Source organism: Nyctereutes procyonoides, unplaced genomic scaffold, assembly GCF_905146905.1.
Source record: "Nyctereutes procyonoides isolate TBG_1078 unplaced genomic scaffold, NYPRO_anot_genome, whole genome shotgun sequence".
NCBI classification, from domain to species: domain Eukaryota; kingdom Metazoa; phylum Chordata; class Mammalia; order Carnivora; family Canidae; genus Nyctereutes; species Nyctereutes procyonoides.
Window position 1 is genome coordinate 12,898,961 of NW_026575030.1, and position 14,234 is coordinate 12,913,194.

Below are 14,234 nucleotides of genomic sequence, written 5' to 3' on the forward strand. Positions count from 1 at the left end.
AGCTACTCAACTTCCCTGTTACTTAGATTCCACTTCTATAATTAAAAATAGAACCTATTTTTAAGGTGGTTATGAGACTTATATGAGATAATTGATGTAATCCATAAGGAAAAATGCCTGGCATTATATACTTAATGCATGATAGTTATTATTACTTATTTTTACCACCCTAGCCCCAGAAACCTTGACTCTGGTTTCTGAAGATGCAATAATGCAAATAATTAATAATTTTTATGAACGCACAACACCTGATACTGAATGCACTCCTGAGAATTAATTCAACATTATTAATAAATATGCACTTGAAAATGGATATGCTATCATGTGTGAATGATTGAATATGAAACTAATTTTTTTTCTATTTGATAATTATTAGGCCAATTAGTCCTAGTTATGTGTGTGGTGGCAATAGGGCAAATGCACATGAATTTATCAGAACATAGTAGGATAGCTTTGAGCACTTACTACAGGTGAAGTACTGTGCAAAGCATTATCTTTTTCTCCCTAAAGTTTTTATTCTAAAATGTTCAAACTTACAGAAAAGTTGAAAGGACACCAACATGAGCACTCATGCATCTTTCCCCTAGCATCTTCAAATGTCAAACTTTTGCTGTATTTGCACATTTGTGCCATCCTCGTTTCCCTCTCCCTCTTTTGTCCCCCTCTCCCACTTCCCTTACTTCTGGTATAAAATATTTCTTTTTTTTTTTCCTGAGCATTTTGAAAGTAAGTTGTAGACATACTGATAAATTTAAACCTAAACACTTCTGCTCATATCTTTAAGAACAAAAATACCACCCTACATAACCATAGTACCAAAACCACACATAAGAACATAACCATTAATTCAATCAAAACTATCCAATATATATAGTCTATCTTGTTCCTACAGTATCTTTTTTGGCAGCATTTGTTTTGTATGTCTATTAAGGATTCAAGGAGTGTCCACGTGTTGGGTTTGATTGTCATACCCTTCCCCAACCCATCTCTTTTGTATGGTTTTCATCCCAGCAACTTTTTTGGAGGATATCAGCCAGTTATTAAGCAAAATGTTCCATACTTTTTTGGAATGTTTTCTGATAATTTCTTTATTGTTGGAATACTTTGGCAAGAAAACCTCATGGGTGATGTCTGTCTCTCCAGAGCATGCCACCAGGGAGCACATGGTGTTACTGGGGGGCTTCAGTCCCATCACTGGCTAAAGCACTTCTGCATCTCTATGTTATAAAGATGTTTATAATCCGTGAATCATCTGTGGGGTTATATTTAGACTCTGTGTGACTGTCCAGTTCCTAAACATTTCCTCCCAGTCCAGGAATGACCCTGACCCATATGCTATTTCACTGGAATTTGTAAAATGCCGTTTTACTAATCCTATAATTCCTTCTGCATTTTCAGCTGTCATTCTGCATTCTTCTCTACATAAGAGTCTTTTTTTTTCCAGAAAAGCTTTTTATCCCTTGCCTTGCCTCCACCTCTCGTGTTGCTCTAGACTCATAAATTATCTCATTTTGAAATGTCACTATTATTGTTATATATTTTGATGTTCAAATTGCCCCAAATACAGCTAGTTATTATCCCACTAATTCTGTTCCTGTGTCTTTCTTACCTGCCTCCATTAATCTTGGAGTACTTCCTTGTTTTCTACCAGATGTTACCTTGGACTTGCCTTGCTTAGACTAAGACTCAGGGGATTTCCCAAAGAAGCAAAAGACACATTTTCATAGCAAATGGTATTTGGAAATTAGAATCTAGGTATTAGGTTTGCTTATTACATCTAATCCATTTCAGTGGACAGAACTTGGAAATGTGTGTGTGTGTGTGTGTGTGTGTGTGTGTGCGCGCATGGGTGCATAGTTATGTATACTTAAATTATCATTTCTTACGGTTATCTGTAATGCATATGGAGCACTGTTAGATTTTTCCTCATCATTCTCTTTTCCATCTCTCTCTTCTCTCTCAGTAAAACCTGTCTCAACAATACCGATATATTTATTCATTTGTTCTACCTGACAAAATATACAAAATAGCTTCAGAGTCATATGAGCAATATAAGTACCAACAACAAAGTGAAGCATAACATTTACTGAATTTTAATTTTAGTTCTTAGAAGGTATTCTATCAAAGGTGTATAGCTAGACAGACTATTTCTTTATTATGAGTGCATAGAATTTCACTGTGCCAATTGACTATGTTTTATTAATTCAGAAACCCCTTGGTGGATATTTGATTTTTCCCTTTATATTTATTCATTTATGAGAGAGAGAGAGAGAGAGAGAGAGAGAGAGAGAATTCCAGCTAGACTCCCCATTGAGCACTGAGACTAGTCAGGGTTTGATCTCATGACCCCAGCCAAAACCAAGAGTTGGACACTCAATGACTGAGCCAACCAGGATCCCTGAACTTTTTCTTCAATATGCTGTTCTTGCAATAGATATCCTGGGCTGCAGAGCAGAATTTCAAGTACATATCTGAACATACTTTCCCATCCTATATCACTTTTTGCTAATTTCAGGAAATGTCACTGAAGTCAGTGAAATCCTGGCAATCTGTTGGATGTTTAGTCACATGGTAAGTAAATGCCATGGTGTTTGGTATACAAAGACGTACCAGATCGTCTTTTGCCTTGTAGAGCTTACAGTTTAGCAAGGATTTGAGTAAACAAGTTTTTATAATGGTTCTTGAGCAAGACCAGACTGGGATGCTGGTGGAGTTAGAAGAGGCTTCCCACTGGAGACGACACTGGCACTTTGGGAATATCATTAATACTGTGATGAGCTCCAGAGCAGAGATGTTTGCTGAAAGAAATATGAACCATTCCAGGCTCCTCTTTAATTTTCTTTTTTGTCAGTCACCTCTAGGATCAGAGTATAAGATCCTTGAAACTGAGTATTAGACAATCTGTGCCTTGTCTTTCTTTGTTAGCTTGTAAAAGGAGATGTAAATGCTGCCCTTGGATATCCCTACTCAGGACTATGGTAAGAAGTCAATTCTCTCCTTTCCAGACTCCTAAATTCAATCTTGGCTACTTTAGCTCTTCTTAACCAAAGGAATGGAAAATACTACTTGTTGTCTACTTATGTTCCAAATACTGGGCTATATCGTCTTAATGTTTATTTCATTGAATCCACATGATGAAGTATGAGGTAGAGATCACTTTTAACTTGTATTTTAGAAAACAGAGGCTCAGATACATTGAAGAACACGTCCAGCATCACTCAGTAAGTACCATATGTAGGAACTGGATTTAGATCTGTGTGCATGCCAGCTTTTTCCTCAGAATGCACCAAAACAAAGGTACTCCTAAAGATTTCATAAATACCTCTAATAGCAACCAGAACCTACTCACCAGCTACACAGCCCATTTTCCATCAGGTGATTTTGATATGGAGGCTTCTTTCTACTTTCCCTTGCCCAGAAGCCAGGCACACCTGGCTTGTCCACATCTGCCCCTCCTGCCCCACACTGCCAGACTCTCGGCTTCCATGTGAACTTCTCTCCCAGAACTGGCTGTGAAGGCCTTGAGCTGGTGTCCAGAGTGTCACTTAACCTCATAACCCTCACCCTACATTCCCAGTCCCTAACTTAGTGTTCTGCACACTCCAGACATTTAATACATTTTCCTTGAGTAAGCCAGCGAGTAACAATCAAGTATGATACAATGTGCATGGAGTCTGGTCACCCTCACCACGCCCCCCCCCCCCCCCCACCAAGCCTAAAACAGCTTTCCCAGGCCTCTGTGATCATACCACCTGTTTTAAAGCAAGGCAAGAGAAAAGTAACCCCCCCCCAAAAAAAAGGTATATAAAAAGTAAAGGCTCCAGCGAAGTAGGAGAATCAATCAGAGTCAAGTGTGTTGTCTGGAAGGCATAAAGCGTGGCCTGCGCAGGCAGGTGGGGCCCCAGGGCGCTGCGGTGTCTGCAGGGCGCGGGCCAAGCAGGGGGCCCCAGTGTGCTGCGCTGCGCTCCGGGAGCAGAAGGCCAGACCCTGAGAGCTGCCTCTGCGGTGGTTTTAGCGCAGCGCGGGGGGATTCTCGCGCAGGCAGCCAGGGGATCCATCTGGGAGGGAAATCAGCTCCTGTGACACCTTGAGGCCTTTTAAAGGAGTTGGAAATTGTCTCACACCAATCGCCCCTCTTCGCTTTACGGGCAGGTTCCCAGAACTGCGTCTGATAATGAAGTTGTCCTTTCCAGTGCTCCCTGAGCGGTTTCATCGGGAGGCGTGATGGCCCTGGCCCCTGATTTTCTGTCTGGTACCCAGGTTCTGGGCTCAGCATCCCCCCTCCCGCCCCGCCCCGTGTTTTATTCTGCTCTGCCGTCGTCACTGCACAGTGGGTTGTACCCAGTTCACAGATGAGAAGACTGAGGCTTGGGAAGGTGAAGTTCTCTGCGCTGTTCAGGGATCCGAGCTGGTAGTGTCCGGCCAGCCTGCGGTCGGTCCCCCGCCCTCGCTTTTCTCCCTGGCATCTGCTTCCATTAACCAGAGAAGCCCTTGCCAAGCTGATATTTACTCAGCAGTCATTGCCCGTGATTTAAATGGAGAGAGAAGGTACAAGCATATGAAAAATTAAATAACTATCAATGCAAAACGACAAGAGATGTCACTAGGCTGTACATGGGTAGATGGCAAATGAGTGGTACAGGCAGTGGTTTGAGGATTATTTAAACTGTCTTTACCCTTGGCACAGAAAATTCACTTTGTCAACATAGATAACTGTACCAAAAGTGACCCCAGGGACCTTAATATAGACTTGCTTTATTACAATGGGGGCATAAGTGAATTGGCACACTTTTCAAAGGACTATAAGCAGCTCCCCACGGTGATTTAAGTTCAATTAAGCTGGGTATTGACAATCTGTAGACTTCCCTTCCTCCCATGCATTGCGATAGAAAAATTGCACATTTTTTTTGGCCCTGCAAATAGACAGATATGTGCGTAGAATGAGGTCTTATTAATCAGAGTTATTTCTTCTCTCTCTGTCTCTCTCCTTTTTTTTTACTTTCCTTTAGTTTGTTCTTTCTTCTCAGTGGTGATATCCATGGTAACAGAACAGCTTACATCATCTGCAATTACTGCTATTGTTAATAATAATAATGATCATCATCATCATAATAGCAATCAGATAGAATGAGAGAAGAAATATGAAAGAAAATTAAATTGTGGCTCTGTATGTAAACAGTTTACGGTTTCTGAAATGAGAGCAAGTGAAACTAGCAGGTCACAGAGAGACCCAGGATGAGGGTTCATAGAGGGCTTTCTTGGAGGACAACTGGAAAGATTTTACAACAGAGATGAAGATACAGAATGTTCAAAAATATCTCATCATTACTGTGCTAGCACTTTGTGTAACTTCTTTTTCTTTTCTCTGGTTGTTGATATTGCTGGTGGTCATATGGAATGTGTATACATGTTTATGTATGTTGATCTTATAACTTGAAACCTCTTTTACATTTGGATCACTACATATGCATAGAGGAGTGGCTTTGAAAACGCTAGAAGAAAAAACCTGTTAGAGACAAAAGAGAGTGCTTAACTAATCTCCTTGTTTGACAATGATTTCCTGAAATCCTACAAGTGCTCAGTGGCCCCCTTGGCGGTCTGAGGATGAAAGATTTCAATGATCTGTCCATTCTCAAGGCAAACATTGCAGTCTCTGTTGGGCAATGTCCTCTGACATCCACTCCCAACCCTGCCCCCACCAGGTCTCTGGGCAGACTCACTTACTTGTAGTAATTTCAAGAGTACTTATAATAGCCTGAGACATTTGTCATTCTTCTGTACACAATTTTACCCCATAACAACGATAAGCTTTTAGAGAGTTAGGCAGTATATTATCCGTCTGAGCAGGTACTCTTGCGGCTGGCACAGCATTAACTGGGTACATATTTGAACATAAGTATGAATAATATACTTCATATTTTGGAGATCTCATAGCTTTATGGGAAGATAGCCTTCAAAACTTAATTCACAATGTAGTTTGAGAAATGGCTTGCTAGCCTCCATAACAATACATTGTTATGTCTATGAAATGATGTTTTAGAATTTTATCACATATGCTCTTTGTTGCCCCATGGCCTATAATTCCTTTATGCATAAAGGTGGCAAATAACTGGTGGGGGTCTGGGTTATGAGATCATTTACACTCATCCAGTACATTGGGCATCCTTAAACAATATCCTCCGATTTCTTCAAAGCTCTAGTAATTAAAACAGTATGGTACTGTCATAAAAAAATAGGCACATAGATCAACAGAACAAAATGGAGAGCCCAGAATTATATCCCCACAGATGTTTTCAATTAATATTTGACAAGGGAGTTAAGAACACTCAACGGAGAAAGGATAGTCTCTTAACAAATGGTGGTAGGGAAACTAGATAGCCACATGCAAAAAAGAGAGAGAGAGAAATTGGGCCCCTATTTATACCATTCACAAAAATTAACTCGAAATAAAGTAAAGGCTTAAACATAAGACCTGATACTGTAAAAATCCTAGAAACACAAAGAAGTCACTCCTTGACCTTGGTCTTTGCAATAATTTTTTGGCTGGGACACCAAAATTACAGGTAACAAAACCAAAACTCAACAAGTGGGATTACATCAAACCAAAAATGTTTCTGCCCAGTAAAGGAAACCATCAACAAAATAAAAAATGGAGTCTATAAAACGGTAGAAAATATCTGCAAACTATGTATTCACATAAAAAAGCAAATATATAATTATTGTTACTTTAAACTAACTAAGATCCTTAGTGAACTGAATAAATTCCTGCTGCCAGTTCAAAAGTCTCCAAATACAGTGTTCCCTTAAGCAGGGAATTTGTCTTGGGTAGTTGAATACATGTATTCTTTTGAACAAGTTAGAAAGAAAGGGCTATGCTTCTCATTAGGGGACTGAATGGTAGTATACACTAAGAAATAATGGAGAATGAACTGAGTAGCAAAAAAGTAGTAGCAAAAGCAGTGCTTTTCCCAGGTTTCTGGGACCATGAGGACTAACCAGCAAATTCCACTGACAAAATTTCAGGAAATGAAAGGGACACAAATATATAAAGAGACACAGGAGACTCTTTTAAAGTGTAAAGATAATTGAACAAGATAGTAATAAGTAATTATACACCACAATAGCTATATTACAAGAAATTGAAGTTAAGCCCACTTGTTAACCTCATTTCCTGGATGAGCTTCCCACCCTCAATTCCCTAAGGAACAAAGTCCAGGTCCTCAGTCTCATGTTGTAAAAAAGCTTCAAAACATAGATTCTTTACTCCTTTGCATGCCGGACAGACTGTTACATGTCCATGTGAAATGTGATGTCAAATCACTATGATATTATCATGGATAAAAAGATTGATATTAATATCCCATTTTCCAAAGCAGAAACTTCAGAGGTTAATAACTTGCCCAAAGCTTCACTACTGAGATGTAGCAGAACACATTTTCCAATCAGACAGGCAGACTTCTAAAGCCAGGCAGTCTCATGGGATCTTGAAGTCCTAGATTCATCTCTAGAGATGAGAATATATGCCCTGTGGTAGATGGTCTGGTTTGGAGGCAGACCAGCAGAGGATGGAGCTTGGAGCTTGGAGAATTTTATAATTCTCCCAATCATAGAATTTATTTTTTTTAATTTTTATTTATTTACGATAGTCACAGAGAGAGAAAGAGAGACAGGCAAAGACACAGGCAGAGGGAGAAGCAGCCTCCATGCACCAGGAGCCCGATGTGGGATTCGATCCGGGTCTCCAGGATCGTGCCCTGGGCCAAAGGCAGGCGCCAAACCGCTGCGCCACCCAGGGATCCCCCAATCATAGAATTTAGATAATTTACTCCTCCGACCCTGAGTGTAACTGGACTTTCTTAAGTTATAGGTAAACCTCTAAAAGTTTGTATAAGAGTTCAAGTTCACAGAACTGTGGAAAGGATGAATTTCCTGTTCCAGGTCTCTTGAAACTGGTGTGTTTTCCTCATGGATCTGTAGAGAGAGAGAGAGGACCAGTCTCAGTTTGCCCCCACCCCCTCCAAGTGCCTCATATGTCTAACTTTATGTTCTGGGAAAGAACCCCGTTAGTAAGAACTATTGTGAGAACCACCAGAAGCCATCTCCTCCTTGATGCTATTGTCAATAATAGTACCAAGTGATATCTGTGGGATCCTTAGGAAAGAGATGATACATCTATTATATAATAGACACATACAGATTTTTGTGGAATGCTTAATAATTTAGTTAATAATGGACCTTCTCACACAAACCCCCTCAATCCTTACAACCACCCTAAATGGTTGACATGATTTCTGCTTTCCAAATACTACTGATGAGGAAACTGAACTCTAGAGAAGTAATGATTTGACCAAGGCTAGTGTTAACCAGTAAGTGTTGAGTTGGCATACAAATCCAGGTCTTATAACAGCAGAGCCCCTTCTGTGTCCATAAATATCCACATGCCCATTGACTAAATTGACCATCTTTAACATTTAGCTTCATGCCTTCAATATTCAGTTAAGCTATGTGCATGCTGTTCCATGAATGGGTTCCCACCTCTATCCACCTAAAAGACGGTTCAAAATGAATCTTACTTGTTTGAAAATCCTTAGAGGTAAACTTCACATAGACATTCCCTAGCTAAAACTACCTGTCCCCATCTTAGAAGAGACACTGGGAGCATCAAGCACAAAAGCCAACTTTCATGAGTGGCATTGACCCCTAGCCTTTAATATTTTGTCAGAGTGCAGGGCTTAATCTGCACCTGCTACCAATGAAATAGAGAGGAAAAAAAGAAAAAAAAAAAGCAGAAAGTGAAAAGAAATAGCATCCAATTACCTCCTTCTTTTCAATCTGTCTTCTGCTATCTCCCAGGAGGAAAAAATAATCAAAGGACAAAGGGCATCTCTGAAAGGAAAGCCAGCTAAGAGGCTCTAGGTTTCCCATCATCACCTCTCCTTGTGTCTCTCATACTGTGTATGCAGGGTTTGTGATGTCTTTGTGAGTCATGGGGAGCACTTTGGAGCTCTTAATTGTTCCTTTGTATCTTGTGTATATTTGCATATGTCAAAAGGTGCCAATAGTTGAGCTATTAGGACTTCCATTCATCCTTAGGTTCCAGAAGGCAGAGTTGGCAACATTAATGGCTTTGAGATGAGAGGTTGTCTCTCCCACACATTTTCCTTTTCCATCTTGCTAAAGATGGAATATGATTCTGGCAATATGAGTCTGTGAGTAAATGAATAAGCAAATCAATGAGTAAATGTATGAATAATCAGATGAATGGATATATGGGTATAAGAATCTGTGTATATTTGGAGGGAAATCTAAATTCGTGTGATTTAACGATACTGTGCGGACCATTTCTGGCATCAGATTGGACACAGTGAGACTGGGAACAAGTTTATTTTTCTCTCTCTAAGCCTTCGTATATCTATACCTCTATGTATATGCCTGTGTCTATACATATGGCTGTGTCAATATCTATGTCTTTCTGTCTATATTTATCTATCTATGTTGACATCTCCCATGGTGGATTGTTATGTACACCAGAAATAAGGTACGTAAAATGCCCTCACATGAAACAGTAACACAACACCTAGTATTATACATTAAATTGGTGGTTCTTTTCTTCTTCTACATACCATGGACATTTCGGAACTGTCAGTCTTTATTTCTCTCTGTGATATTGTGTTATTAAACAATTACCTTTCTTTGTTCATTTAACAGAGTTTATCTCATCAGTACTGACATTTTGGTGTTATAGGTTAACTACTTGTGTAATATTATTTTTACCAATTAGAAATAATGTCCTATTATTACTTTAAAGTCTGAATTAATAACCTTCTTTCTGATTTGTTTTTTAGACTTTATAGAAAATGTTTTATACCTCCATTAAACATTGGAGACATGGTTATCATTGGACTGGTTTTAGGAAATAGTCTGAAGCTTAATCAGAATACTTGAATAGGGTTTAATAATTTTGCTTCAAGAAATAGTTCCTTCTCTGTGGTTGGAAATACTTTAGGGATAATGGAAACCAAATTTTCTTTCTCTCCCCTCTCCTAATATAGGGAAATAGAAGTGCAAGCAGTGACATTACTTCTTCCAAGTCATGTACAGAGTTAGGGTAGAGAAAGTATTAAAACTGGGGATCTTGGTTGCCTGTGCTTTTCCTTTTTTGATAAATATGCTTACAGTTGTGATCCTACTTATTAGTAGTACAAATTAATAATAGTTACTTTTAATGTGGGCACTGATCACTATTGTTTAATAGATATGACTTGGGTCATTTCTTTACTTCCTAGCCGTTGGTTTCCTCCTTTATAAAAATTAGGAGGGTGAAGTAGGAGGGAAACCACATGATAGCTATGTTAAGTTATTTTTCAGCTCTGAGAATCTATGAAGAGTAATGATGTTATTATGTGGGTAAGATTCTCGGATGACAAAAGCTTTTTGAGTCTTCCTATTTCCTCCTTTGCTTTATTTGTGAGCATGTTTGGAATGAGATTCTATGTCCAATTGCAGTAAATGTTTTAGTCTAGGTTATTAGTACAGACTGTCTGATAGATCTCAGATAGTGCCTTACAACTTCATATGTTTGGTTGCTGTTCCATAGTAACAGCCCTGCTACTGGGATTGCTGTCTTTTTTTTTTTTTTCTGATAATAAAACTGAGCCCTAGAAAACTGAAGTGATTTTTTCCAAGCTTGTTGTTGGCAGAGATAGGTGCCAAATACACATGTCTCAAGCTGTAAAACTCAAATTTCTCTCCTCTCTCCTCACCTCCCATTCTTACCTGTAATGGGTAAAATGTGTCCTCCAATCCTGATGTGAAGGTCCTCATCTCTGCATGTTATTTTATTATAAAACTCTTAAAATATTTCTTTGGCAAATAGAGGTAGCAGAGAGAATTTTTTTTTAAAGGAACTTCAGTTAAGTGTCCTGTATGTATAGTGTGGATCACGCAATCTCATCCTTGTTAATTAGGTGTATTTGATAGTTAACTTTCTACATGGAGGTCTTTCTGTGTATAGTAAACATTCAGTGTGATACCTGTGTATCTGCGAGATGGTTATCTGTTCTAGTGTTTGTCTTGTGGGGAAGTGTGTGTGAGTAGCTGGAAGTATGGGCTTTGCAGTCAGACATCCTTGGTTCCTATTCTTGCTTGGTCACTTGCACATGGGTAAGCTGCTCAGTTTCGGTCATTCACTTTTCCTTCATTTCTAGCACGGCATTTCTAACTTCCTTCCAGTTTAGGTGATGCCAGTTTAAAATTATGGGCATTAAATGCTTAGCATAATGGGCCCCACAAACTTAGTTCCTATGATTATTAACCCCTGTACTAACTCTGGGTGGAGCTCTATGAGAAACAGAAATTCTCTGGTCATTTGAATTTGCATAAGTGGAGCACTCCTGTAGATTATTTGTCCCATGTTGAGTCAAGCATCGCATTACTTGTATGATCCTCTTCCCCACCTGCCCACCCCCAGCTTTATTGAATTATATAAGTATGATCCTCTTTTGACCTTCTTTTTAATGTTTCCTGCCTTGGATTGTGTTTTCTGGATAGAGGACAAGATTTGGACATCAGTGCAGCACAACAATACAGAGCTGACCCATGTGCGGGGCGCCAACCCGGAGAAGCCCTACACCATGGCTTTGGATTATGGTGGCAGCATGGAGCAGCTGGAAGCCATGATTGACAGTTCAGAGCACTGTGAACAGGAAGTGGCCTACCATTGTAGAAGGTCCCGCTTGCTCAACACGCCAGGTAAGGCTCACCCCCAGCCCTCTGTGTGAGCTGCACAGGGTAACCACAGATAGTCCTGGAAAACATGGAATGTCAAGGAGAAGGGTATTTGCCCACAAGGTGGGGTTCAGTGATGGTTGTTCATTGTGTGGTGGAAAGAAATGAAGCCAAGACAGGACTGGGGATGTACTCATCCTGGCTCTGATTTCCAGGTATGACCAAAAGGAAGTCTCTCAAGGTAACCTCTCAAGGTTGCATCCTAATCTTCAAAGAGAAAGTGGTGACAACATACATCCTTCAACAATTGAGAGAATGAGGAGTTGCTTGAAATCAATAGCACTTGAAGAGAGCATTGAACTAGATATAGATGGTTTGGAGGTGGGAAGGAATGTTTCTGGGAAAGGGAACAGCATCTTAGAAAGCATGAAGGATCTCTGCACATTCACCAAAGAACAGTGAGCCATGTCCAAGGCAAGAGGTGCAGAGGGAAGAGGGCAGCCCTGTGTGTGTACAGTAACTAATGTTGCTTGGAAAATGTGGGTCTTGATGGAAATGACTGTTTTTAAACATAAAGTTTGCTTTTAGGAAAAACAAAACAAATCCACAAACAAAAAAACTTCTAGGACCACTTCCCAAAACCCAAAAGGGTTTTCACAGAATGTCAAGAGGGCTTTGTCAAAGTTCATGAGTGCCCTGGGAATTGGCCATTTTTGTGAATATCTTCACCCTGTGTTCCATGGTGCATGTGCGCGCGTGCATGCAGACAGACAGACCCCCCGCCGCACACACACACACACATACAAGCTGAGGATCATAGGGGTGTGGAATATCCAAGAATGGTGTCACAATCTGTAACCTCAAGACATTTATAACCCCATGCTTGGAGGTTAGGAATTTTGAAAGGCTTGAGAAGATTAAACAGTGGAATGTCAACAAAGGAGAAGCGATAGAAGCCTAACTAAATATAACACGCCGCCTCACTGATCTAGAATCTTTAGGAAAGACGTTGTTCCACATAAGTGAATTTTCCAGATAACTGTCACTTATCCCTTTAAGCACCAAAAATGTTTTCAAAGAATTTTTAACTATTTGAAATGAAAATCTTTCTCAAATGGATTACATGCTTCCCTGCCTTCTTAAACAGAGAGTTCTGAACATAAAATGTAACCTTTTCTTGATGACTCAGAATCATCGTTGTGAAAATCAATTATTGTACTCTCCTCAGATTCAGCCATGCTCGCAGGGCTGATTAGATCTGAGGCAGCAGTGGTTGCCCCTCTTCCCCGTGTTCTTAGGTGGTGCTGCTTGAGAGGCTCCGTGTGTATATTGTTTGCATTTCTCTCCGTCCTGGCTCTCAAGCCTGCACCTGTCACTATTGTCACTATTCAGAGTACCCGTGTCTGGAAAACTAACCTATCCTCTTTTCATTGTGTGGCTTCTAGTTTTCTAAGAATTGAGTTTGATGGAATTTTAGGAAAAATGGGATTCTGTTCACTCAGACCATGGATTTCCTTTAGTGTATGTATTAAGTGATACCAATTTCATGATACTATTGCCTTTGTTGATGTTTTTGTTGTTATAGTTGCTGTTGTTATAATTCAACTGTCATGAATTCCCTGAGTGTATTCAAGTATGAGAGCATGGATTTGGGGGCAGGCCATATTGAGAGTGACTCTGTTTTTCCTACCTATAGAAACTTGTACAAGTTGCTAAATTTCCACTAGCAATTTCAGCACCTGAGCAATTTACACAAAAATCCTGAACGAATAAGACTGATATGAGGACTGCAGGAAAAAATGTAGTCTGCACTCCTTGTACTGTGCCTGGTACTCATCCTGTGCTCAACAAACACTGGGGTCTTATTTCTTTCCTCTTTCATAGCTTCCATCCCAGCAGGGAAGGTCCAAATTTGTACTGTAATGAGACACAAACTCAAAGAATCACTTTATTTCTATTTGTGTAATATTTGTGCTGTAAATAGAATAATAATTATAACTCATGCATATAGATAATCTCACTACCCAGAGACACAAATGTTGCATTTAGGTGTGCATCCTTCCAGACATTTTCCCATTTTTAAAAAAGATTTTATTTATTCATGAGAGACACAGAGAGAGACAGAGACACAGGCAGAGGGAGAATCAGGCTCCCTCCGGGGAGCCTGATGAGGACTCAGTCCCAAGAGCCAGGATCATGACCTGAGCCAAAAGCAGATGCTCAACCTCTGAGCCACCCAGATGCCCTGACATTTTTCCATTTTTTGCACATTCACAAAAACACAGCGAATGTTGGGGTTGAGAAACTCATTAATCCTCCTTTCTTCCATGGGTTATGAAACAAATGAGGGAGATGGAGGACAATAAGCATGTATACAGAGTGTCCACTCTTTTCTGGTGAGCTGGATTGTAGAATGGTATATACCAGGCACTGCTTGTTTGGAGGATGGGACTGAGAAGAGAGCCCCATAGAAATATGGCTCCAACTCCACACCCCTCAGTATGGGG

The 14,234-nt window shown here is 40.0% G+C and overlaps 1 protein-coding gene across 1 annotated transcript in view; it reads left to right on the forward strand.

The window, feature by feature from the left end:
• CNTNAP5 (contactin associated protein family member 5) overlaps positions 1-14,234 on the forward strand; it is a 798,328-nt gene that overhangs the window by 538,793 nt on the left and 245,301 nt on the right. Inside the window, exon 13 of the mRNA XM_055316368.1 lies at positions 11,551-11,751. Coding sequence (XP_055172343.1) covers positions 11,551-11,751 — 201 coding nt within the window. The remainder of the gene's footprint in view (positions 1-11,550; positions 11,752-14,234) is intronic.